This window comes from Chiloscyllium punctatum, chromosome 17 (assembly GCF_047496795.1).
Source record: "Chiloscyllium punctatum isolate Juve2018m chromosome 17, sChiPun1.3, whole genome shotgun sequence".
NCBI lineage: Eukaryota > Metazoa > Chordata > Chondrichthyes > Orectolobiformes > Hemiscylliidae > Chiloscyllium > Chiloscyllium punctatum.
Window position 1 is genome coordinate 89,090,432 of NC_092755.1, and position 27,514 is coordinate 89,117,945.

Sequence of the window (27,514 nt, forward strand, 5' to 3'; positions counted from 1 at the left end):
CTATCAAGTCACCTCTCATTCTTCTTCACTCCAATGAGAAAAGCCTCAACCTTTCTTCATAAGACATGCCCTCCAATCCAGGCAGCATCCTGGTAAATCTCCTCTGCTCCTAAAGCTTCCACATCCTTCCTATAATGGAAATGGACTCAATATCAAGTTCAACAATTTCAGACTTTAAGGCACATTATCCTGTGTCCTTTTACCCCAAACCCCACACACCAGGCCTTGTTGTCACATGGTCTGCTTTTCCACACACTCCATTGTTAGCCCCTAACAGTCCGCATCCACAGCCATTCATTCTCCTAGGCTGACTATTATCCACTCCTTGGTCCAAGTGTTCTTTTCTCTCTTTGGGCTCTATCTTGACCTATTGTTTCCTCCTTACTCCCTACCTCCACCCTATCTTCTACAAAAAAACTTATTACAACATATAATTTCTGAAGAAGGGTCACTTGACCTAAACCATTAATTCTGAATTCTCTACAAACATGCTGCCAGACCTGCTGTGGTTTACAAGCAATTTCTGTTTATTGTTTGGCTCCCTAGATGACTTGGATTCAAATCCCACCCATGGACTACAATATTTAGATGTCCAACACAAAGCAAAACAGAAATTGCTGGAGAAGCTCAGCAGGTCTGGGTGCAGCTGTGGAGAGAAATCAGAGTTAATGGTTCCAATCGTAAAAGTACAACGTGGTGTGAGATGGGGGAAGCGGGGGGCAAACCATTGCATAGAGCCTGGCAATCACACCCGATAATAAAAAAAAGTTTAACACTTGGAATAATGTTGCCTGGGTGAATTTTGTCTGCGCTCTACAGCGGGGGCTGTATCGGTTTGGCAGCTGTCGATTGTATCGCGCTCTCTGCAGCTTTTGATTGGCCGCTTGTTGGTTACATTGTATCAAGCTCCATGTAGCAAGTTGCGGGAGTGAGTGCGCTGTTGTGTGTGTACTCTGTTAGCTGCTCCACCCCTCCACCATGGCTTCTCGGCTCCCCTTACGAGTATACTTCGACTTGTTGTCCCAGCCCTCCAGGGCCGTCTTGATCTTCCTCAGACGCACCGGAATCCCGCATGTGGAAAAACCCGTGGCCCTCCGGAAGGGTAAGCAAAAGGAAATCGCTCGCATTCCTGCCAAACAGGGCTGGGGTAAATCCGGTGCCTTCCCCTCCACCCTCTTTCTCCCCTACATGCACAGTTTCTAACATTAGGTATGAGCTTTTTTTTTCAGATGTCAAAATCGTGTAAATAACGTCAGTTGGTGAATTTGTACAGCCGAGTTCAGAGTCCAAGTTAAGCGATACAGAGGGATCGTGGTTAGCCCAGAAGTGAGGGGGGAAAAAACCAGCGGCAGGAGTTCAAACCCTACGACAGGAGTTAGAGAATTTCAGTTCGGTTACTTAAATAAATCTGCGATTTCAATTATTAAACAGTGGCTCAGTGGTTAGCACTGCTGCCTCACAGCACCAGGGTACCAGGTTCGATTCCAGCCTTGGGTCTGTGTGGAGTTTGTACATTCTCCCCGTGTCTGCATGGGATTCCTCCGGGTGCTCCAGTTTCCTCCCACAGTCAGATCAGGTGAATTGGCCATGCTAAATTTCCCCATGTCAGTTAGTCAGAGGGGAAATGGATCTGGGTGGATTACTCTTCGGAGGGTCGGTGTGGACTGGTTCGGCCGAAAGACCTGTAGGGTATCTAATCTAATAATAGATCCTTGTAAAAATCCATCTGGTTCCTATTCTTACCCATTGAACTCGCCATGCATTTGTAACAGCTTCAACAAAAAAAACTAACATTAAAATCAGACAGACTGCCCCACTGTGATCAATGCAGAGACCTAGAGATTTGCACCAAAACTTGAATTATGAATGTCACATGTACTTGAGTACAGTGAAAAATTTTGTGTGCAGTACAGGCAGTTCACATTATACAAAGACCATTGAACAGAGTGAGAAATAACAAGTTACAGCTGCAAAGAAGATGCATAAAAAGCAAAGTCAGCAATAGATTTGAAATTTAAAAGATCCATTCAGAAGTTTAATAACAGCGAGGCAGAAGCTGTTCTTGATCCTGTTAGTACATGGGTTTAAGCTTTTGCCTTAAGGAAGAGGTTGGAAGAGCTTATAACTGGGGAGGGAGGACCTTTGATAATGTTGGCTGCTTTTCTGAGAGAATGGAGGGGTGTAGATGGAGTTAGGAAGGTTAGCTAGTGTGATGGATGAAACTGTGTTCATAACTCTCTGTAGTTTCTTCCGATCCTGGGCACAGCAGTTGCCATACCAAGCCATGACACATGCAGATTGAACATTATCAATGATGCATCAATAAAAGATGGTGGGAGGCCTCACAGACGTGATGAGGTTTCTTAGACTCCTGAGGATTGAGGAGGCATTTTTGTGCCTTCTTGACCCTTGCACTAAATGGATAGCATGTTGGTGATCATCGCTCCTCTCCACCTCACCTCCACTGATGTAGACAGGGGCTGGCCCTCCAACTTGCTTCCTGAAGTCAACAATCAGCTCATTAGTTTTGTTGACTTAGAGGGAAAGGATTGGATTACTTACAGTGTGGAAACAGGCCCTTCGGCCCAACAAGTCCACACCACCCCGCCGAAGCGTACCCACCCATACCCCTACATCTACATCTACATCGACCCCTTACCTAACACTACGGGCAATTTAGCATGGCCAATTCACCTGGCCTGCACATCTTTGGACTGTGGGAAGAAACCGGAGCACCTGGAGGAAACCCACGCAGACACAGGGAGAATATGCAAACTCCACACAGTCAGTCGCCTGAGGCGGGAATTGAACCCGGGTCTCCGGCGCTGTGAGGCAGCAGTGCTAACGGTGCCGCCCACGGTGGCACAGTGGTTAGCTTTAAACTGCATCATCAAGCTCTCTCTTTCCTGTGTTCTATCATGCCATTGTTTGATATCCAGCCTCCAACAGCGGTGTCATCAGCAAACTCGTAGATGGAGTTAGGACAAAATTTGGTTCCATGGTCATGAGTGCACAGGGAATACTGTAGGGGGCTGCGAACACATCCTCATGGGCCCACTGGTGGAGGTGCTGCTGTCTATTCTCACTGATTGCAGTCTGTGGGTCAGGAGGTCAACGATCCAGTTGCAGAAGGAATGTTATGTCAACTTGAACTTGAGAGCATTATGTCAAGTAACAACTTACAATGTCATACAGCATCACGCCTTTTGGCCAAAGCTCAAAATTTCTCCTTTGGCAAAATTGTCCACAGTTCAAAGTCCTCAAGATTCATTACATACTGTCTTTGGGTGGAGAAATGGGCAGGCTTAACATGCGGTCCACATGGAGATGGTTGAGCCATCTCTGGACTGTGATAGACTAATTAGATATATTTACAAAGACTGTGTAACTTGTACCTATTGCTATTCTTGCAATAACGTACATTTTATGTAAAACATGTACTTCTTCCCATTAAGATTCAACAGTAGTTTACCCTCTAACACTGCTAATGAGAAAGTTCCTCAGATTAAGTGATGGGGTTGGTTAAATTAGTGTATGGATGGCTGGTTTGTTATCAAGAGTGACACCAAAAGTGTGGGTTCAATTCCAGCACTGGTCAAGGTTATCATGAAGGAAATGCCTCAAACCTCTCCCCCTCACCTGAGGTGTGGTGATCCTCTTGTTAAATCACCACCAGTCATCTCTGTCTCTATTGAGAGAGCCACTATATGCTGTGGTGGGACTATGGTGACTTTACCTTTTTTTTAAAAAAGAGCTGGTATGGACTAGAGGTCTGGTTTCAAGTCCCATCTGTCACATCATGTCGAAACACATTGACTAAATTACAAATAATTTAGAAATGAAGATATCTGGAGCACTCTACCCCAACTACAAACCACTAGTAGTTAGGACTGCAACATACAGCACTATCCTTTGTCAACTAGTGAGTCATTATCAATCTAATGGTGAACATCACTTGGAATAAAGGCTGTGCTGGGTCTTTAAACAAATTATCCTTTCTCCCTAACTTTGTTCTTAAAAAAAATCTATTTAATCCTCTTTTGAAATTTAGTTTCGAATCTGCTTCCTTGCAGCTGTGCGTTCCACACCCTTAGCTCCTATCCACTTGGTTTACTTTGGTAGAATGTTATGGCTTAATAGCACCATTATCTGAACCATTTAAATGTTTGTTAAAATTCTGTAAGTTGCCTTTCTTTCTGATCTGTGGAGGAGTAGAACACATTTTGCAAAAATGTAAAATATCTTGGATCAGTTGTCCTCAAATTTGGTTGAAACTGTAGAAAATGTAACCAAAATCAAGGAAAACGAGCCAGAGATGTGGCTATGAAGGACAGTTCACTGCAGATCTACTAGAAAATTCAGTGACATTACCCTGATGCCTTTGCTCTGTCCATTTTTCTTTATAATATCATTGATTCAGAGTTAATCTTTATCAGGTTTATTTGAACAGGTGAACAGAGGAGCCCAGAGTTCACTAAACTCAATCCAAATCAGAAAGTGCCAGTTATTGTGGACAATGGATTTGTTCTGACTGAGAGGTGAGGTTTTTATTTACTTCAATATAAAAAAACTGAATTCTCCTTACTTTTCTGGCTGAGTTTGTATTGTTATAGTAAACATGAAGAGCAGTCTTCTTAAGTGAAAGGCTAGTGAGTTAGTTTAGACGGCGTGCTTTACAGCACTACCCAACCTACACTTTTCTGGTTCGTGCCTAATTGCCCACAAAACTATGAGATAATCACTTGTTCGTGCCATGGGATATTTTAAAAGTGCTTTATTAATGCAAGCTGTTGCTTTAAGCACATTAGTAACCATTATAATGGTTGTGCTGTCAGGTGCTTCTTGGTCTCTGTCCCAGAACTGCAGCTGATGTTAACGTATGCATCCTAATGGTTTTAAAGGAGGAGTTAGAAAGCTTTTTTTTTAAACAATATATAAAAGCCTCGTGTGTGCAGGTGAAAAGCAAGAATCAGAAAATCACAGCTTTGAAATTTCAAAGAGAAGTTCATAGTACAGTGAGTCTTAATCACAATCAAAAGCAATGCTTAGTACTGTATATCTTTGGTAAAGAACATTGAGTTCCTCTCCCACAGTCTTCAATAAGATACATAACACAATCCATTCTTTAGAATTCCTTTTTCTCTTTAGATCTTCAGTCTCCCACGTACATTACATCAGACGATATACATTGGGGTTGCTTAAGTATGTCCCACATGCAATATTAAATTTGGAGTCAAACAGCATCAAAGTCATGAATGCTGAAAGTTGGTCATTAAAGCCAAAACTTGGTTTTAAATAGTTTGAGGGGAGACCATCAATCCTTTGTACATTCTTATGGTGAAATAACAGCAAAAAAAAAACCTGTATGACACAAAAATGCAGCTTACCGAAGTGCAACTAGCAGTCAAGAGTGTCGAACTGGAAAAACACAGCAGGTCAGGCACCATCCAAGAAAGAGGAGAATCAACCTTTCAGGCATAAGTCCTTCAGATGCTGTCTGACCTGCTGTGCTTTTCCAGCACCACACACTCAACTCTGATCAGTTGCAGGGACAAAGTGAGGACTGCAGATGCTGGAGATCAAAGCAGATTGTGTGTTTTCTACATTTCAATTATTTTATTTTCCTGACCTAAGAATGTTGTTTGCAGCGTTGCTATTCTGAAGTACCTGGCAACAAAGTATGATATCCCTCAATTCTGGTACCCTGTAGACTCAATGCAGAGGGCAAAGGTGGATGAGTACATGGCATGGCAGCACGCTACTGTGAGATATCACGCATCAAAAGTCTTCATCCTGGAGGTATGGACTAAAAAAAGTTTCTAATCAACGTATTTTGCTGCCATGATATTTGGCTCCAGCCACATACTGTAGAGCAAAGAGCATGTGTTTTTAGGCTGTAGGTGTACTTCCACCACATGTACTACAATGATTCAAGAAGGCAACTTAGGAGCAGAGAATAGGCCATTTCGATCATCGTGTCTGCTCTGAAAACCTATCAGCCATGATTGAATGGCAAAGTCAAAAAGTGTGGTGCTGTAAAAACACAGCCAGTCAGGCAGCATCCGAGGTGCAGGAGAGTCGACATTTCGAATAGAACCTCTTCATTCCTGCTCCTCGGATGCTGCCTGACCTGCTGTGCTTTTCCAGCACCACACTTTTTCACTCTGATCTCCAGCATCTGCAGTCCTCACTTCCCCCTGATGGGAGTTGAAAACCTTTTTTCCCACTTTCTTACCATCACCTTTGATCCCCTTGGCAGTCAAGAACTTATTGATTTCTGTTTTAAAACATACTTGATGACCTGGCCTCCACAGCCTTCTGTGGCAGTGAATTCCACAGTTTCACCACACTTTGGCTAAAGAAGTTTCTCTTTAACTCCATTCTAAAGGGTTTTCTCTTTATTCCAAAACTATGCTCTCAGGTTCTTGTCTCTTCTGCCGCTTGGAACATCTTCCCAATGTCCATTCTGTCCAGGCTGTTCTTCTAAACTCCTCAGAGTATAGGCCCAGAGTCCTCAAACGTTCCTCATATGTTAGGTCTTTCACTCCTGCAGTCATTCTCCTGAACCTCCTCTGGACCCGCTCCGGGCCCAGTCCATGGTTCCCGAGGTATGGGGCCCAAAATTGCTCATAATACCAGTAATGTGGTCTGACCAGAATTTTATAAAGCCTCAGAAGTGTGTCCCTACTTTTATATTCTAGTCCCCTTGAGATGAATGACAACATTGTATTTGCCTTCCTAACTACCAACTCAACATACAAGTTTACCTTAGAAGAAACCTGGACTAGGATTCTTAAGTCCCTTTCCACTTCAGATTTCTGAATTTTCTCCCCATTGAGAAAACAATCCACGCCTCTGTCGTTCCTAGCAAAGTGCATGATCTCACACTTGCCCCATTTGTGTTCCCCTCACTTTTATTTCATTTGCTACTTCATTGCCCGCACTCCGAACCTGTCTAAATCTTTCTACAACCTCCCTACCTCCCCAATACTACCTGTCCTTCCACCTATTTTTGTATAGAACATAGAACATTACAGTACAGCACAGCACAGTACAGGCCCTTCAGCCCTGGATGTTGCACCGACCTATGGGACCTATCTGAAGCCTATCTATCCAACACTATTCCATTTTCATCCATGTGTTTGTCCAATGACCATTTAAATGCTGTTAAAGTTGGCAAGTCAACTATTGTAATAGGTAGTGTGTTCCATGCCCCTACTAATCTGAGTAAAGAAACTACCTCTGACATCTGTCCTATATCTATCACCCCTCAGTTTAAAGTGAAGTCCCCTCGTGCTATCTATTACCATCCAAGGAAAAAGGCTCAAAGTGTCCACCCTGATTATATGTCTCAATTAAGTCACCTCTCAACCTTCTTCTCTCCAACGAAAAACAGCCTCAAGTCCCTCAGCCTTTCCTCATAAGACCTTCCCTCCATACCAGGCAACATCTTAGTAAAATCTCCTCTGTACCCTTTCTAAAGCTTCCACATCCCTCCTGTAATGTGGAGACCAGAACTGTATGCAATACTCCAAGTGCGGCCACACCAGAGATTTGTACAGCTGCAGCATGACCTCTTGGATCCAAAATGCAATCTCTGTACCAATAAAAGCTAACACACAGTATGCCTTCTTAACAACCCTATCAACCCGGATGGCAACATTCAGGGATCTATTAACATGGACACAAAGATCTCTCTGCTCATCTATACTACCAAGAATCTTACCATTAGCCTAGTACTCTTTATTCTTGTTGCTTCTTCCAAAGTGAATCACCTCGCACTTTTCCTCATTAAACTCAATTTTCCACCTCTCAGCCCAGCTCTGCAGCTTATCTATGTCCCTGCGCAACCTGCAACATCTTTCAGTACTATCCACAACTCCACTGACCTTCGTGTCATCCAGGAATTTACTAACCCATCATTCGACGCCCTCATCCAGGTCATTTATAAAAACGACAAACAGCAGTGGCCTCAAATCATCTGCAAACTTAGCCAGAATGCCCTCAGTTCTTTCATCCAGATCATTAAAGTATAAAGTGAAAAGTTATGGTACCAACACCTCTAGGCACCAGCTTCCAAGCTGAGAAAGACCCTTTTATCCCCACTCTCTGCCTTCTGCCAGACAGCCAATCTTCTACCCATGCTAGTACATTGCCCCTAACACCATGGGTCCTTACCGGACTCCTATGTGGCAGCTTATCAAAGGCCTTCTGGAAATCCAGGTAGCTTACATCCATTGGCTCTCCTTGGTCTAACCTGCTCATTATCTCCTAAAAGAATTCTAACAGATTTGTCAGGCATGACCTCCCCTTAATGAAACCATGCTGACTTTGCCCTATTTTACTATACACTTAAAAGTACAGAGGAACCTCGATTATTCAAATATCAATTATCAAATTTCAAATTATATGAAGATCTCAAAGTCCTAATAAAAACATTACATCAAAGAGGTGTTTTCCAACACTGATCGTGTCTTTTGTTTACAATGATTAAAAGTGAATTTGACTTACTGAAATGCTGCAGAGAACAGTCCTGGACATCGATGGGAACCCAGACACAGTCTCCAAATGACTGACCGCATGCCCTCTCTCTCTCTCCTGCCCCCCCCCCCAATACTTTCCTGGGGTTCTACACAGGGGTGTACTCTAAACCCTCCCTTCCCCAGATAATCTTTCCGACATTGTCCTGTACAGGGCAAAGGTGGTGGGGGTGGGGGCAGACAGGGGCTCACAAGCGGTGTGCTGCTGCCTAGTCTCCTGAATGGGGAGCGGACTTAATAGTACTCTCTGTGTCAATCCCATTGAACTGATGGGGAGTGGAGAAGCGGGAGAGCGGGAGGCTTCAGCAATGCTGCAGTTCCCTTACACACAAGTGTGTGTCTGCTCAGAAACAAACCCTGGGACAGAGAGAGAGCAAGGCAGGTACAGCGAGGAAAAAAGAAACTTCAGAGTCCCAGAGGAGAGGCATTGAATCAGTTATCGAATAATTAATTATCCAAACGAACTGCCTGCACACCTCGCTTGGATAATTGAGGTTCCTCTGTATTCGGAAATCTCATCCTTTACAACGGACTCAAAAATCTTACCAATGATTGAGATCAGTCTAATCGGCATATAATTTGCCTTACTCCCTTCTTAAAAGGGGGGTGGGGGTGGGGTTACCTTAGCAATTTTCCAGTCCTCAGAGATTCTCCCCGATTCAGTGATTCCTGAAGGATCATTACTAAAGCCTCCACTATCTCTTCAGCTATCTCCTTCAGAACTCTGGAATGTAGCCCATCTGGTCCAGATGATTTATCCACTTTCAGACCTTTCAATTTTTGTAGCATCTTCTCCTTGTTGATGGCCACCATACTTATCTCTGCCCCCCCCCCCCCCCCCCGACTCTCTTGAAATTTTGGGATGTTACTAGTGTGTGCCACGGTGAAGCCTGACACAAAGTACTTATTCAGTTCCTTTGCCATTTGTTTGTTCCCCATTCCAGCCTCATTTTCCAGTGGCCCAATGTCTATTTTGGCCTCTCTTCTGCCCTTTATATATCTAAAAATAAACACTTTGAGTCTTTTTTTTTTAATATTACTGGCTAGTTCCCCCTCATATTTAATCTTTTCCCTCCTTATTTCTTTTGTTGTCCTCAGTCGGTCTTTGTAGATTTCCCAATCCTCTGGCTTACCACTGTCCTTAACCACAATATATGCTTTCTCTTTTGCTTTTATACTGTCCCTGACTTCCCTGGTCAGCCACGGTTGCCTCATCCTCCCTTTAGAATGCTTCTTTTTCCTTGGGATGAATTTTTGCTGTGCCTTCATAGGTAGACTCACTGAAGAGCAGACATAACTTCAGTCATATTTATTCCAATGCACTTTTCCAAATGTCCCACCCTTATCATCACCAAAACAACTTGCACCCAGTTTTCCACCAATCCAGTGTTTGAGGCAGGTGTAACAGTGACGTAGGATGGTACCCTCAGCCTTATTTTCCTTTCCTGTTCTTTGGTGTGTGGCCTCCTTCATTGCCACAACGGAACCTCCCAGTCACCGCACATTTTAATTTCCCTTCCCACTCCCTTTCTGACATGACGATCCTTGGCCTCCTCATTTGCAAATTGGAGGAACAACACTTCATCTTCTGCCTGGGCAACCTGCAGCTCTGACGACTCAACATTGAGTTCTCTAATTTCAAATTACTGCCCTTCCCCCAGCTTCCTTTCTAGCACTTCCCCTTCCCACAATCATTCCTTCACTGACCAACCAGGTCGGGCCCTCTATCTGTCTTCACCCATGCCCAGTTCACTACCCTGCCCCTGCCACCCCCTTTATCTGCAGCTCCCACCCACAGTCCTGAAGAAGGGTTACACCTGAAACATCAACTTCTCCACCTCCTGATGTTGCATGGCTTGCTGGGTTCTCCCCAGCCTCATGCTTTTCTACCGTGTATTATTGTCAACCTATCTTAATGAGTAAGGATCCAGAGGGGAGTAGGGGAGAAATATTAAAATATATTGAATCATTCCAGGGAAACCAGAATACTCTTACAGAATTGACTTCCACTATCTTTTCACTTTAAAAGGAAGTTGGGCAGGTATCAACATATCAGGAATTTAGTTCTCTCTCTTCTGATCATCCATACCCTAAATGTGACTGCTCTTTGAAAGAGCTGAAAATGTGTTGCTGGAAAAACGCAGCAGGTCAGGCAGCATCCAAGGAGCAGGAGAATCGACGTTTCAGGCATGAGCCTTTCCTGAAGAAGGGCTCATGCCCGAAACGTCGATTCTCCTGTTCCTTAGATGCTACCTGACCTGCTGCGCTTTTCCAGCAACACATTTTCAGCTCTGATCTCCAGCATCTGCAGTTCTCACTTTCTGCTCTTTGATAGAGCCAACATAGGTAGTTTAGCTTCCTTTTGTGTTGAAGGTTCAAATTATACAGTTGGTAGAATGTTTAAGCATCACTAATTCACAATATGTTCCTGCAGGTTTTGATTCCTCGCATGACAGGCCAGCCACTTGATGAGACAAAGCTGAACAAAGCTCTGGCTGAATTGAATGGAACCTTGGACATTTTAGAATCAATGTTTCTGAAGGACCAGGCCTTCCTCTGTGGTGATGAGATGACATTAGCTGATCTGTTGGCCATCTGTGAACTGATGCAGGTGAGGTTTAAGAATGTTGTACATACTGTCATCACCTAATTTGGTTGACGTTGATAAAACCATAGCAAAATTTGCAAAAGGAGAAATGGATAAAATGCTCCAAAGATGAAGAGTACATTTCTACCAATCCTTCCATTGTTTTGGAATTGAACTTCCTCTGCACATCAATTTTGTCTCCTCTTACTATTTTAAGAGACAGACTCCATCCATTGTGCCCACAATTTGTCATCAAAAGAAAACTTGAACTACTGTACTGCACATTGATAAATATTCTGGACACATGTGAAGGAAAAAGGAAATAATTAGAGAAATCCTAGATCTATTCCTCTATTTTTTAAAAATGAATCTGAATTTCGGTCTGACCAGAAGCAGTATAACTCACAGAAGTGACTGCAGCTGAAAGCATTAATTCCATTTTATTTACCCTTTAACTTTACATTAAGCGGAGATCAACTCCTGGCTAAGTATAAAATCAAACCTAGGTTCTACTGCTGGCACTTAGTGGTATGTTGCCAACCATCGTGGTGCTGCTGCACATTAGTTCTTAGATTCGCTGAATAACTCCACGCTTTGAAAATTAAGGCTCAGCTACTGCAAGCCAAATAAAAGTAATAAAAAAGTCAAACTGATCTAAAAAGAATCAGTTCTTTGTAAATATAAACTAAATCAATCTATGATTTACAGCTTTTGCTTCAAGCCTTTTCACAGTAATGCAGGTGGGAAAATAAATCAGGTCTTGCTACTCCTGTACTAAACTGACTGAAAATGTAACACTGATTAATTTACATTTTTGTTTTGTTTTTATAAATATTCAGCCACTTGGAGCAAATCGTGACATATTGAAAGATCGTCCAAAATTGATCGCCTGGCGTAACAGAGTGCAGTCGGCACTGGGGAAAACATTTGATGATGTGCATTCTTTCCTTTATCAACTAAGAGATAAAGCTAGGCTTTAAAAGCTAAATCATGTGGAATTTCTAAACGATAGATTCCTGTAAATTAGTCTACTTAATGGGTCTAAAATTAACTGTCAAAACCACATGCCTTTAAAGTAATTGATTAATAAAACGTACTACTTAATAGTTCCAGTAACTTTAATAGCCATACAATTAATTAATGAAAGCAAATTACTAAGTTTGGAGTCAAATTAGACCAAGGCTAAAACTACCTTACAAAAGGAATTTAGGAGTGGTGTTGCAAGCAGTCTTCATTTCTCAGATATAATCACTATAAAACAGTGCCTCAATAAATAAGGTTTCAGTTGTTTAGAGTTTTATGCAATTTCTATTCTAGGCACCAAGCAGAGTAGCAATTTCCACATTGCACTTCATGATGCCTTGTGCCACTTCCATAGATTAGAAGTCCCATGGTTTTGTCATCTTCAACAGGAGATTGGGAGGGTCCTTGGGATTTAACAAACTCGATCCATGTACTTTAAAAGCACAAAAGAACTGTTAATTTTCCTCTTTTCTGTCTAGCTGAGGCAAGTGCACATGGAGTCTGTGATCCAAGTAGGAAAAATCAGAGTCTAGTGACAATTATTCTTAACTCAGATCCCATCAATGCACCACTATGCCAGTCGAGCTGCAACAAACAGAAAAGCTGCATATATCTGGTACTTGTCTATCATGAAGGCTTCATTTCTCAACATCAAGCCTCAGAAAACGACATCAGAATTCCTGCTTCCTCCCACTACCACAAATCATCCCCAAGTGGGCAACAGACCACTGGACATTTGGGCTCTGTTCCAAACATCACAGTAAATACCACAACACATCATTTCAAAGAGGCACACCACATGTTAAGCAGTGGCCCAGAACTATAGAGTCTGAATTGCTGTCACATAGTTCAGACAGGATAAAATGCTGAATATGGCATTCTGAGTAACAACTTTACAGTAGCTTCTGGTCAAAAGTTGAGAGTTCCTTTGTCCTGTATCATTGACATCTTTCAGTGTTTTGTTAAGACATTAAAGTTGAATATCTTGTAATATGCCAGAGACTTTGTTGCTATCGTGACTGGCAGGCTTGTTCTTGAGCAAAAAATTAAGACTGAACCCAACTCCTAGGTGAGACGGATCAGTAATATCAAGTAACAGTGATCTGAAGTATTCATCTTCTGAAGTATTCTAATCTTGGTCCATCCTTTACAACCTTTAAAACGTACTCTCATTGAATCAATTAGCTATAGTAATGAAGATTTAAAATCACATGGCATAACTTGTTTCCTCTAAAATATAATCTGAGCAATGTACTTGCAGGAAACCAGTTTCTCTCAAATAATTTGTAATAAGATGTATAATTCTTGTAAATCATTTATTGAATTTTGTACAAAATATTTTGTCAACCTTGATTTATAAAACAAGTTTTCACATAAACCATCTTCCCTAACTATACAGTGAGTGAAAGTCATCCGGAACCACAGATAAAATTAGCTGCTGAGACATTTGAAAGTTCACTGATGCCCAATTATAATATTTGTCAATATCAAAAATTCCTTGTTAGCAGGGGTGACAGGCAATAATGTTAATGAATTACAGAAACAAGAGCATAATAATGAATATTTAATTAACCTCTATTCTGAGCTTGTTCACAGAATACAATGTAAACCAAAGTCAAAAGGCTGGGAATAGAAAGATGCCCATTCTGACTAATCGTTAGATCCAACAAGCATAAATCGAAACAGATTCAATAGGTCCGTGTCCAAATACAAATAGAAATGCCCTGAAGTGTACTCAAACCCTCTTCATTAAAAGTCAGTCCAAAGTCATGATCGTAAATTTTACCTACCGTTCCCCTGCTTCACTGGATTGAATCTAGCATCATCACCTCTAAATGCTATAATAAATTCAAATCTTCCTGGTGCTGGTCAGAGGTAGTTAGGAGCAAATTTGTAAACTTTAACTGCCAAGCTCCTTCATTATCATCTATAAAATGGCCAAAATATTCATAGTGAGGATAATTGTAGCTGCTTCCAGGCTCCTCAGATCAGTAACAGTTGTAACTGGGCTCCTCAGATCAGTAACGGAGCTGTAACTGGAAGGTCAATAACCAACTATGTATTTTACTTTGCAAAACTGTTTGCAACAATAACTAGGTGTGATGGCCATACACTAGAAGGGGGGACTTCTACATAAGTAATATTTACGAAGCAGAGGAAAACAGCTCTTGAGAATTTAGTTTCCCCAGAGCTTTTTAAACACACTGCTTAATTAAATTCAAGCATCCACCAGTTTAGAGAAAACAGACAAACCAGTATACAAAAAAAAGCACACTTTAGAGATCAAACCCAAAAGTAAGGGTTTCCTCAACTAAATCTCTAAATGTTTTAACTTCACTTCCTGTTCTTCAGGCCTCTCTCATTCAAAAGTTCAATTTACCAAAACGAAAATACAGCAAAGCAACATTTAACCACCTCCATCTTCCAACAGAGTTTGCCTATGTTTGAACAGCATGGAAATGTTCAGATTTTTGGGACTAAGGCTCAGTTCAAGTACTTAGTGAAAAAGAAATTTAAAGGTGGAATGATGCATTAAATAGTATCTTGGGATATACAAGTTCAAGTTTTATTAAAAAGTAAATAGAAAGGTTGAATTGTTGTTTAGTCTAATTCTAACCTTTTTTGTTTACTTTCCTTGGTTGAAGCTAGTCCAGAAGAAAAAAAAAGTTATCCCTTGACAAAACTTAGAACAGTTAAACGTTATAAGGATGATGATGTTGAGATGTGGAAGTGCAGACTGTATAACACAAAACAAAATCATTGAAAAAAAAACTTATAACCACAGCGGATGGAATCTCAATGCCACAAGATATCTTGGACAGATTCCATGAACATTTGTTAAAAAATACAATTTGAGGTGTATGACCCAATGTTACATTCACATTAGAATTACACATGCTGCAACCAATTATTTCAACATGCTCCTGGTTGTTTGCCACTTTTTCAATACAGATCGAATCAGCAGCCATCCTCTATTAAATACCATCTAAATATTAGTTAAATCTGAAGCAAAAGGAAGGTTCTGTTTGCCAGAATCATACCATTCAACTTGAGGTGGTACACTAAAGGTTTCTACATTTCGCACTGATGCTTGTATCTGTAACAGAAATATAGAACTGATCCACATGAATTAAATTACAGATGTGTAAAGTATTCAGAAAGGAACAATGAGAATCCAGGAACACAAAGAAATGCTATTGCAGCAGAAAACCAATTGGGCTTACAGAAATTCACAAGGAACGACATAACTACACCTTCAAAGTCCAACCAAATGAGTACACAACTCATGTGTAATAGCTTTTTAGGTGATGAAAGATAAGAGTTGCAACACAAAGTGCAGTTGTCATCAAGACTAGTTAAAATATTGAGTATTAGATCATAAAATGTTGGAACGGGTGGAAAATCAGTATGTGCATGTTCCACAATGGAACAATATTTCAGCTTTCAGCAAAATGACATTAAACGCCACTAAAGTTTGTATGATTACTTAAGACGAGGAGCCTCAGCTAAACACAAATCTGGGAATAACCTCCCAACATAATGGAATGAAAAAATGGTTGCAACATGTGAGTAATTTTGGCAGCAGAACCAAGATTACACCGATTGACATCTGGTTTTCCTTTCTATATTACCTGAAATACTCAAAGAATTTTACCTCAGTCAACATTCTCCCACTCCATGCAAATTCCTGTCTCCTTGAAGACACCACTTCATAGAAATGTATGGTTATGTGTAGCACATCTCTAGCATCTTAGACAAGAGCCACCTTCGACATAACTGTGTGCCAGTCTACAATTAAATGGAAGGCTATTTGTCAGCATCATAAATTGGCACAATCCAACAGCCCAACAAAGCTTCACATGAACAGTTTTCTATAGTGAACTATCAGACGCAGGAAGCATCTATCCCAGCATGACGCCTGGGAGGCCAGTTGTAGTGATCCTCCTACTATCTGGCTGGGATCAATTAATTCAGAATAGAGTAAGGAATTGAACTTGGCATCCTTGTGATCTAGGCAGTGGATACACCAATTAACACACAGGGATACCAACACACAATTCTACAGAAATTTGAGGAAGTGCAAGGACAACCTTTCATTTCAATGCAGTATTTGCAGTTCATATGAAAAAGTACACTTAAAATGGCACTTTTGCAGTTTTTGATCCAAATACCAAAAAATATGTTTGCCAGAATCTTCATTTTCCATATTATATTTAAAGTGTCTCTGCCTTTGCCATCCATGGCAAAAAGCCATCAGAAATGCAACCTAGGGATCCAGCCCATGGTGGGTTGACAACATTAGAGTCAAATACAACCATTAACAGCAGCAGTAATTAAAGTGGTCATTTACATTAGGTTTTCCTTCATCTCAATGTCCAATTATTTTCCCCAGCTTTCATTTATTTTGGGAAATTTGTGACGCATTGCAATATTCAACAGCACTTTTAGACCCCATTTCATTAATATTTTTAAAGATATTAATGTTAAATCACCAAATTTTACCAGCGGAAATTTATTGTGTAAAGAAACATTAAGCTCTTCAAGCTCCTTGCTAATTATAATTGTAAATACTCTCATTGATTTTTTTTAATCTGTGCAACACCTTTATGGCACATAAAAGGTATCGTGGTTTAAAACAAAGCAAATTATCTGTATAATGGGACTACAAATGACTGACTATATACCGTTATGGTCTCCAGAGAGTATGGGATGAAAACCAGTCAACTTTTTATTCTGAAACAAGATTTCAGGAAAAATTCTAGATGCATTGATAGAATTAATTACAGTAATAAAAGAAGCAAAGCACAAAAACAACAACTAAAATGGGCCACAGGCGCCTGATGCAAATCAAATGAAGCAGTTTCTTGGAGATCTCCACACACAGCAGGTAAACGCTATGCTGCATCCACTCAAATTCCCCTAATCATGAGTAACCGGTTTGCTTAGTGAAGAGAGAGAGTGGGTCGTTTGGTATTCGAAGGATGGTCCTCTTCGTGTGGCCTTTTCCTACCAGTTGATGACTGTAAAGAAAGAAAACAAAAACCCTACCTTTATTAACCAATACCATTTCACTCTTGCTCCTGATCATATCTTCCCAATTCATTGGTACTAAAGCACTCTGCAATTCCCTGATGTTGGTGAAACCCTATTTTAAGTCAAAAGAGCAAATCAATAAAAAGAACCAAAGGGTTGGGACATGGAGGAAAAGCTGTGGATTCAATGTTTTTAGCAACCTTAAGCCAGCCAAAAAAAAAGCCTCAGTTGGTTCATTTACAGACAACATCTAAACTAGTATGGCCACATTCATGAACAGCTAGGCATAACAATATGCACCTCAGTTTGTTTTTCCCATTTTCCATGCAAGCAATCAACTATTTGCATTCGCATGGACAACCTCAAAATCTGCTAGCTACCAAAGCACTGACAAAAAGCACTCGGAATGATTTCTGACGCACATTTGGATTAATGACAGAGGAAAATTTCTAATGCTAGTCTATTCCTTTAATTTTCAGGCAGCATGAATTTATGTAGTACAGAGATAAGAAATACTAACAATTTAATAGGTTCTTCATACGACAATACAAAAGGGAAGAAATAGACCATTTAGCCCTTTGAATCTGCTCAGTTTTTCAAGATGATCACCACTGAACTGTTTGTGCTTCACATTCCACATTTCCATCTACCCCAGTAACCTTAGATACATGAAACAAAAAACAGAAATTGTTGGAGAAAATCAGCAGGTGTGGCAGCACCTGTGAAGAAAAAGCAGAGGCAAATGTTTTGGGTCCAGTGACCTTTCTACAGACCATTAGATATTTGTTCGGGAAGGGGATTAATCCACCTCTGAGACGTGAACCTGCCTCCACCACTTTTGGAGGCAGTGTTCCAAACTCTCTCAAGCTTCAGAAAAACAATTCTTGTCTCCATTTTAAAATGGCAATCTCCAATTTAATAAGTGTCCTCTGGTTCTGGAGTAACACCCACATCCCTTCTACATCCAACCTGTCAAGACCATGCAGAATCTTGAACACCTCACTCAAGTTGCAATCATTATTCTAAAGTGCTGTGGCAACAAGCCCAACATGTCCAACCTTTCACAACAGGACAACCCACTTATTCCAGGAATCAATCTAGTAAACACCCTCTGAACTTCTGTGCACTAGTTGCCCTTAAGACAGTGGTGGTTAAGCTGCCTTCTTGAACGGCTAGAGTCCATGTGCTGCAAGGCAGACCTATAAGGGAGGGAATTCCATAACACTGACCCAGTGAAACTGCTGTATACTTACTTTTATATTCCTCTCATAGTAAAAGATACACCAGTGAGTTCCCTTGATTAAGTGCATATTAACTTTACATGACTCATACACTAGAATACCTAAGCTTCTCTGTGTAATGAAAATTCCAATCTTCAGAAGTTAGACGTCACTGTGTTGCTACTCATAAGCTTTTGGAGAATGATATAGGATACATTTAGGTTAGCTGTGAGCTTACTGAAAGAGGGACTCAAGCTCAGCAAAAGAACCAGAACAGAGTGAAAGGTTTAAAAAACATATTGGTCATGTCATTTAGCAGTAAACTTAGCACCAGTGTGACATTCAGCAGTATGCAAAGCAGAAGGATGGATTTGTTTCAAAAATACCCGTATGATAATCTGGAATGCACACTTGAAAGCAGACTAGATAGTAGTTTGCAAAAGATAACTGAATATATGTACGAGAGGAAAAAACAAGGAAAGCACAGCAAATTAAATCAATGTTTATTTAAAAACATAAATGGGTTGAATGGTGTCTTCTCTAACTGTATAATTCTATGAACTAGCAACAGAGTAAGGAAAGCAGACAAGTGATGAAAGTTTCAGTATGAAGTGAAAGAGGCAAAGCATTCAAATGGGCAATGGGAAAATTCGAAAGGCAAGAAGGGTTCCGAAGAGATGCAAATCACTGATTTAGATCCACAGCAGCTGCCAAAACATATGCCATAAATTTAAACCAACAATTTATGCCATAAAAGCACAGCAGAGATTAGAGAGGATCCCATAATTTAGTTATGTTACATCATGTGGAGTCCATCAACACTTACAGTGAACTTTAATATTACAATAAAACGTTATAATATCTAACAAAACCAACTGTTAGCCCACAGCTGCAAAGCTTCACAGGACCTTGGGGAACATCGACAAATTCAACAGATATCCTACTTTCAGAGTGGATGTCCATCTGCAAGGTCTTGTCTCCTCCATTTCCCTGTTGACTTACTGTAAAAACAAAACCTTTCCTACACAGCTGATTTACAGCATTCTCCATTCAGTTCACATGTGTGTTTGCTCTGTTATATGGAATTTGGATAGTGGTACTGCTGGACATTGGGGAAGTGGACAAACAAAGAATCTCATTTCATGTTTAAACCCATGTTTATTTTGTGTAAAACGAAGAACAATCAACCTTAATATCTCAGCTGGTCTACAGTTTGAACCACTATTGCACATACATGCTTTTCACCACAAAGGTGACCAAACCTGAATGCAGCACTTCAAATCCGATCTGACTCATTTATTAAAAAGTTTCATTTCATGGAAGATTATGTTTATTCCTGAAGGCAAAAATCATGTGCAGCCTCTTGTATATCAAAACACCCACTGCATTAAGAATAAATAAAGTTGTGCTAACAGCAAAAGCGAGCACTGTTGAGAATGGAATTACAACTGCAAGGGTTGGCTTTCCTTACCTGATCAGTTGTGCTTAGGGGCAACATTAATTCCGTCCGGGCATCCATCAGCTGTTTCGCTTTTTTCTTCATATCTTCATCCTTGTTTGAAGCATAATTCAGCATGATAAAAATTAATAGCTGGTGTCATTCGATAGAAACTATGTACAATTCTATAAAGTAACTAAGCAATTAAAAGTTGAAACTGTCTTTGATGAAGAAATTAAAATTAAAACAAGACTTTAAAAAAATGCATTACCCAAGGAAAATCCTGAACCCATTCCAACCATAACAAGGTCCTGATCCAGACCAGCCAATTGGGCCCCCACCCTGCCTCTAAGTTCAAGCTACTGTGATAACTTACAAGTTGTAACTTGAAACTATAGAGAGCACTGGTAGAAGCCCTAATATTCCATTCATCATATAACTGACCATGACTCTTTCCTGTTGTCACTGACCGTCATTTATGTAGGTGGGAAGGAATTACAACAAAGGAGGCGGTCATTCAACACACACCCCTGTTCCTCACCCAAATCTCAAAGATGTTGGCATGTATCCCAGAACACAGGAAAGCCCAGGGGCAAGATAATATCGAAGCTTCTGACCAGTCTTTCAAATGATTTTTGAATATGGATGTTACACCAAGGCACTGGAGAAATAGCAGTGCAAATAAATAAACTGTGTTAGATACAGACGAGGCAACCAATTTCATTTTGAGGAGATGAAATAGGACAAAATTACTACACGTTGTGAATAATTAGCTAAATCCAGGTCTTTCTGATAAATAGAAAAGAAAGAGTTTTTAAAGGTACTAACAATATTGATAAAATGAAATGCACAGAATCTTGTGTATGTATTGATTTTTTTAAAAGTACTGCCATAACATGTAGAGAGAACAGATTAACAGATTGGAGAGATAGCAGTCAAGTGAAATTTAATATTCAAAAGGTGTGCTTCAATGCATCTTAGAAGCAGAAGTGAATTCAAGTGCAAGGGCAAAGTGATAAAGCCAGTCTTAAAAAAGATGTGATACTAGATTGTACACAACAGAAGCAGAGATGACAAAAGTAGTGACAACATTAAACTGCTTTGAATTATTGATTAGACTATTAGAACAATGTTGAAACGTGTGGTGCTAGAAAAGTACAACAGGTCAGGAGCAGGAGAATTGGTGTTTCTGGCATAAGCTCTTCATCTCTGCTTTTCCAGCGCCACACTTTTCAAGTCTGCTTCCAGTCCTCACTTTCTCTGTTAGAGCACCATCTAGTCTCAAAGTCTTACTTTAAACCCAGGTTTTTGACTATGATTAATGCAAAGAAACCTCAGCTTTTTTGTAAGTGCTGGGAAATTCAGAAGGCAACTTGAAAATTATAAACACTGACTGCAAATAAAACAATTTGACTGGTTATGTCTGGTATAAGCTAAACAGGTATAATTTTACAAAAGGAAAGGGTCAGCAACTTTTTCTCTCTTCGGTGGTTAGAATATGATTCACCAGATATAAAGTTAATGGAGTAGAATTTTAAAAATTCAAAACACAAACAGAGTATTTGGAAAAGTATATGTATCTAGATAAATTACAAGGTTTATGGTTGGGTCGTTGAGAGCTGGCAGAGGCAAAACACACCAAATTGCCTGGTATATAAAATTCCAGAATTTGAGAGAATAACTACAGACAATTAAGCTTTTCTGAAATTGCAAAGAAATCAAACAAATGTATTTCCTAATATTTCTAATCCTTATCTCCATAATATGCATTAGTCTGTTCACTTAGGTATTTTTTGGTAACACCCAAGCCGACCCAAGAAATAAAAGCAGCAATAGTTTGTGTGACCTTTCAAGCCTGATCCACCATTCAATAATTTTAATTAAATTTAAATTAATAAGTTAATTATCATTCACCATTTGAGTAGTTTGATTAACTTGTGGTCACCCCAGTTGATAATGGGGTTTGCGTATCAGCACACCTTCCCAAGTGGGTTATGACGATTATAACGACTAGCTATGAGCAATACTACAAGACAACAGCTGGTGTCCATGCTTCAATAATTTTAAAGGATATCTCTACCTGCATCCAAGAGTGATTAAGAGCTTCCTTTGTTGTGAATCTTTTATTTGGGTCCACATTAAGCAGCCGCTTCACCAAGTCCTTTGCTAAGCAGAAATAAGGGTGGAAATTTATTGTGTACAGAAGAAAGTCATACAAATAAAGTTGCCATTTAAAGACAGGATAACATTACCAATTAATTCCTCATGCGCAATTTTTTTTTAATTCTCAGCTTCCGACCATCTGTTCAGCTATAAAGGAACATAGCTTTAATTTAGGTTGGGAATGAGCATTAAATATTTGGTGTCTTTCATTCAAATCTTGCTACTAAAAATTATCAATATCTTTATTAAATTTAGTTTTCTCTGCTTTCTTACATTTTGTCTTTAAAGAAACTGGTAATCCCTCCATATAGCAACTATGTTGCCCAAATACTTTCCACAAGTGTCAATACTGAATTGAACATTAAAGAATTCCAATGTTCATAAATAGCAAAAACAAAAAAACAAGTTGGTGGTGCGAGTGGAGGAGAAGTTGGAAAAAGAGAGAGAGAGAGAGAGAGAGAGAGAGGCGGAGGGGGGAGAGGATGACTTAATAAAATTTTAATGCTTTGAATGCTGATCACATTTCACTCAATCTTTTCCCTTAATTACAAATTACACTTACCTGCTTCAGAGACATTTGCCCAGCACTGCGGGATGAACTTGTAATGTCCATTTATGATTTGATCCCTCAAATTCATGTCTTTGATTTGATCACTAAATGGTGGATACCCACCCAAGCTGAAAAACAAAATGCAGTCTCCATTCTAGTAACTATAGAGGGACTTGGTTATTCACTTTGCCAATTGCTCACCAGATATTCTTCGAAAATAATACTTTGTACAAGACATGGATGCCAAGCTCCTTTTGTTAGACTGAATTATGCAATAAGACAAAAAAATTCATCCTATGAAACATTACATTATCGCTAAGTATCTGGTCTTTGTGCATATGTTGGTGTTGCCTCAAATGCAAGACCAAACTTTTTTGAGGTCTTTAGTATTCACCAATTTTCATGGTCTACTGAGGAGGGTCATGCCCTCCTTTCTCACCAAATAGCAGCTGCATTTTAAACAGAAGTCAAAACAAATTGTACAACTTATGTTCACCCTCCATTTAATAAAACAAATCTGTTCAGAAGCCATAATAATCAATATAGATGAACTGTGTCTTTTTCAAAACTTAATAAATCATTCTGAAGTTTAAGCAAGTTAATATTACATTAATTTCAAACACCGATTAATTCCACATATACTTTAAGACACTTTCCGGCTGATATTTTTCATATAGGAAGAATTACCTATTTGAACTTTTACAGAGTACAAAAAAACAACACAAAGAATGTCTAAACATATGACAGTACAGTTAAGAGTGCACAGAAAAAGACCCACTAGTCCACTCAGCCTATGCCTTCCAGTTCATACATTGCAATACATGAAATTCTCAATGCCAGCTTCTGATTTGCACACAGTTCAAAACCACATGTTGCCAGTCTTTTAATGATTTTTTTTTTAAAATGGGCAAGAAAAAAAACATTGCAGCCTACCTTCAGATGCTATACCTTTCTATATTCTTAAGAAGCAATAACTTTAATTGGCCCACAAAGAAAAGATTTGATCCATAGTGGATGCATTCTAGTAAGACAAATAACTGGAGATGCTGGAAATTTGAAACAAAACCATGCTGGAGCAAGTCAACAAGTCTGGCAGCAACTATAAAGAGAAAAACAGACTGGCCATCTGCTTTTCAAAGCAAGTCCTGCATGCCATCAAGTCACTACAAACACACAAGTGTTTACAAACTAACAGTTCACTTCAAACAAAGTGAAAATTGCAATTAATTGTGCTTCAGTTTACTAGATCACTGTTCAAATAAAAATTTCTATCCGAAAACCAACACTTGATCAGATGAAATTCATGCAAAGCAAATGACTTACCATATGAAAAGTATAACTCCTAGGCTCCAGCAATCCACCGCTTTGGAGTACCCTCCTGCTCCAGCACCCAGCAACACCTCTGGAGCTAGATAGGTGGGTGTTCCACATAATGTTTTCATCAGGGATGTTTCTCCCAAGATCTTTGACAGACCAAAATCAGTAATCTTAGAAAGAATAAAAATAGTGTTCGAAAAGATTAAATTCAACTTTTTAAAGAGACAAGTCTTTGTTATGTATTGAAGGATTCCAGTTAAGCACTGCCATGTTCTCTGTTATATGAAAGAGAATGGAGCAATTACTAAATACAGTTTGCATGGAGCTATCAAGATTTCCCAGCAGTTTGCACAATTTATACAGCATTTAACATGGTTCACCATCTATTATATGAATGCGTGAAGGGTGGGCAACAAATGCTGGCTTTGCCACAACATCTGCAAGCAACTGAAGAGTAAAGGAGCAAGGCAAATTTAAATGGTAGATTTTTTTGAGATAACTGCGCAGGGGGAAAGTTCAATTAATATAAATGAATAATTAGGATAACTTCTTTATTTATTTAACCTATTTTTGTAATCAAACTGTTCAGCGACATTATAACACATCCCTGGAGCAGGCAGGACTTGAACCTAGGCCTCCTGGTCTAGGGGTAGGGATACCACCACTCACCCCATATGCTACTGCGCGCAATACTAGAAATACATCGGATTCAAGTTAGGTCAGATTAACCTATTCGTATTGCTGTTTCTCTGCGGATAATAAGCCAAGGAGATGCAACAACAACACCATGCATTTACCATTGGACTAGTGGGGAACCAGTTCAAATTCCACCAAGCCAGCTGGAGTTCAAAAGAAAATTTATAAATCTGGAAAATAAAACTAGTCCTGAAATGGCAATTGTTACAACACAGGGTAAACCCTCCTGCTTAATTTACACCAGCAACACAGAAAAGATTTATTCCGTGCAATAATGTATGAAAATTCAAGAGGTCAAAAACTACTTAAAGTAATTTTATTTCTTAAAGGATAATGAACTAATAAATATTTATAACTCCTTCCTTTAACCTATCTTCCCTTCTATAATACTAGTCTGATAATAACCTCTGATTAAGATTTACCAAAAATTCAAGTTTTCAAACCCAGCCAGCTGTCAAATCTTCTATTTGAATCTCCCAGTGTCTTTTTTTCTTCTTCTTAGAGATTATGCTTCACAGGACACTAATCGATAAGAGTATCTTTAAAAGCTATTTTTCAGACAATCTCTACCTGCTGGTGGCATGGCAGTTCTCTTCCCAACTGTTCAACGTTCCCTGGTCTTATACCACCATTCTCCCCCCCGCCAAAGCAAAGCATCGGATTGTGTCATTGGCTTTTAAAGATTATCAATATACTAAATTCAAACTTGACTGGAATTTGGTTTTTTTTGGGGGGTGGGATATAATTTAAACTGATTGGCCTAATTAAAATCTGTTTTTGTCTCCAGGCAACCAGCTACCCCAGTAGCTGGACCACATGTTACATTGTATCTTATTCAGAATACTTGGGGCTGTCAGGTAGTTCTGCTAGTTTTTAAACTCCCTTAAAAGGTACAGTACACCCACAATGATGAAACAATCATCATAAAAACTCATCCATTTACTAACATACTTTAGGGAAAGAAATTTGTTATCCTTATCTAGTCTGACAAACACATCCATTCAGACCCATAGCAAAAGTGGCTGACTCTTACCCAACCTCTGAAATGCCCTGAGTGGCTAGAAAAGCAAGCCGCACAGCTCTCAGGATGGAAAACAAATGCTGACTTTGCCTACATCATTCATATTCCATATAAGAAATGAATTAAATTTGAAACTTTTTTTAAACAAACACTAATGAAACATTTTAGGAGATGCTGCTCTCAAATCAGATAGCAGACAAGGGTTTGGGCTATAAAAAGTGTTTTAAAAGGATAGATACATTTTCAGGAAGAAATTCCAGAACTTGACCTAGACGGCTGCTAGTGATAGGAAAATGTAAACTAGGGAAATTTAGTCTGGTCTGAGTCATGATCATTGCATTCCCGTGAAGATTTGCTGTGGTTCGCCAGTGTTGTGTAATTTAAAACCAGGTGCACAACAAGATCCACAAGGAGGATGAGATTTAAAAATTAAGAGCCAGAAAGGAAGATGGTAACAAAAATTGCCATTTGGTCAAGTAACAGTTGATATCAACCAGCTTATCACAATGAGAAGATAAAGAAAACAAAGGTGGAAGTCTTCAATAAACAGAAGTTTAGAATGTTGCCTAATACCAAGGGTACAGATTGTTATGGGGTGAAGTCATTTTAAATACCAGTATATAGAAACAGTCATAATCAGAATCAATGCAGCTACAGAATGTTACTGTACGAAATTTCATGCAGAAAGAAGATAAATGGGTAAAATAGTCCGTATACCATGTAGATGAGATGCAACAGTGGCTGATGTTCAATGCATCGTTTTACTGCCACTACATTTGGTACACTCTCAATACTATTTCAGTTTTACCAGCAGATGGCATCAAACTGCATCAGAATCCATACCTTAATGAGGCAGTTCTCTTCATTGTTCGCAAGCAGTACATTCTCTGGTTTGAGATCTCGGTGGGTGATGTTATTTTCGTGAAGGTACTGTAATTAGATTGAAAATTTAATGTCTTCTGATCTTTTGCATTTTAAACTAAATTATAATTTTGTTATGTTATATTATTCCAGTGTGACTTAGAATCTATGGACATACATAAATATCCAGAATTCCAGATTAATCACTAATGCATCACTCAACATCGAACTAACAACAATTGAGTCTACTGCAGTGACAAGGAAAATGGAGCTTCATCAGAGTTTAAATGTCTTGTTTCAAGCTTCCTAGAAGACAAGATACAATGCATTCACTTGCTCTCTCCTCTCCAACTCAACACGCTGATTTCTTATCTTCCTAATTCTTTGATCTGTGGCTAAAAAAAGGAAGTAAAACCCTTCTGGCCTTGCAACCTATAACAATATCATCTAAATTTTAAAATATTCTCAAGAGAGGAGTAACAACAGCAAAGCCACATTTATTGCCCTTTTCCTGCTGCCCTGCAAGGAACCAGTGGGCCAAATCTCAAATAGCAATTATTCTTTCTTAAACTGCAGTTTTTGCCAGCTCACACCAGAGTTAATTAAAAGATCAAACAAATAATTGGAATAGAAACTGAAAATGCAGGAAATACTTAGATCAGATGGCATCAGTGGAGAAAAAGTTGTTTTAAGGTCAACGATTTTATACCAGAACCAGAGAAAAAGTTAGAAATGTAATAACTTTTTAAGTGAGTGAAAAGAGGAAACGGTGGATAAAGATGAACAGAAATGGTTTGTGAAAAAGTAGCAATCTACAGATATTAAACAAAGAAGTTGGTGGGACAAGTACAAGAATGAATGGTCAACATACAAGAAACAAATAATCAGTCGAGAAGAGGTGTGAAAGGCAGAATTGATGAACAGCTTCCATCCAGAGAGAGAAAACAGAGTAAAATTGAAACCTGTAAAGCAAAAACGAAAGAATATCCGTGCAGAAACTGTTGAAAGTAAAACTGATTCCGGAAAGCTGTAAAGCATCGAACTAAAAGATGAAATGTCATTTG

The 27,514-nt window shown here is 39.4% G+C and overlaps 2 protein-coding genes across 4 annotated transcripts in view; one reads left to right on the plus strand and one right to left on the minus strand.

Moving 5' to 3' along the window:
* Positions 1-886: 886 nt before the first annotated feature.
* gstt2 (glutathione S-transferase theta 2) lies at positions 887-13,145 on the plus strand. Its single transcript, XM_072587836.1, has 5 exons — positions 887-1,102; positions 4,451-4,538; positions 5,649-5,799; positions 10,975-11,151; positions 11,967-13,145. The coding sequence occupies exons 1-5, from the start codon at positions 979-981 to the stop codon at positions 12,105-12,107; spliced, it is 681 nt and encodes a 226-aa protein (XP_072443937.1). The 5' UTR covers positions 887-978; the 3' UTR covers positions 12,108-13,145.
* Positions 13,146-13,452: 307 nt separating this feature from the next.
* Positions 13,453-27,514, minus strand: part of chek2 (checkpoint kinase 2) — a 38,582-nt gene continuing 24,520 nt past the window's right edge. For 2 of the 3 annotated variants that reach the window (XM_072587835.1, XM_072587833.1), the window contains exons 9-14: positions 26,433-26,519; positions 23,879-24,042; positions 22,568-22,683; positions 21,923-22,008; positions 19,876-19,956; positions 13,453-17,171 (exon numbers count right to left, since the gene is read on the minus strand). In XM_072587835.1, coding sequence (XP_072443936.1) covers positions 17,094-17,171; positions 19,876-19,956; positions 21,923-22,008; positions 22,568-22,683; positions 23,879-24,042; positions 26,433-26,519 — 612 coding nt within the window. In that variant the 3' untranslated portion in view covers positions 13,453-17,093. The remainder of the gene's footprint in view (positions 17,172-19,875; positions 19,957-21,922; positions 22,009-22,567; positions 22,684-23,878; positions 24,043-26,432; positions 26,520-27,514) is intronic. The other variant, XM_072587834.1, reaches the window with a different exon arrangement.

Excerpts from the sequence above, each read along its gene's own strand:
- gstt2 (XM_072587836.1), top strand. The coding sequence starts at position 979 with ATGGCTTCTCGGCTCCCCTTACGAGTATACTTCGACTTGTTGTCCCAG. Across the intron at positions 5,800-10,974 it reads CAAAAGTCTTCATCCTGGAG|GTTTTGATTCCTCGCATGAC; the intron begins GTATGGACTAAA and ends ATGTTCCTGCAG. Across the intron at positions 11,152-11,966 it reads CCATCTGTGAACTGATGCAG|CCACTTGGAGCAAATCGTGA; the intron begins GTGAGGTTTAAG and ends ATAAATATTCAG.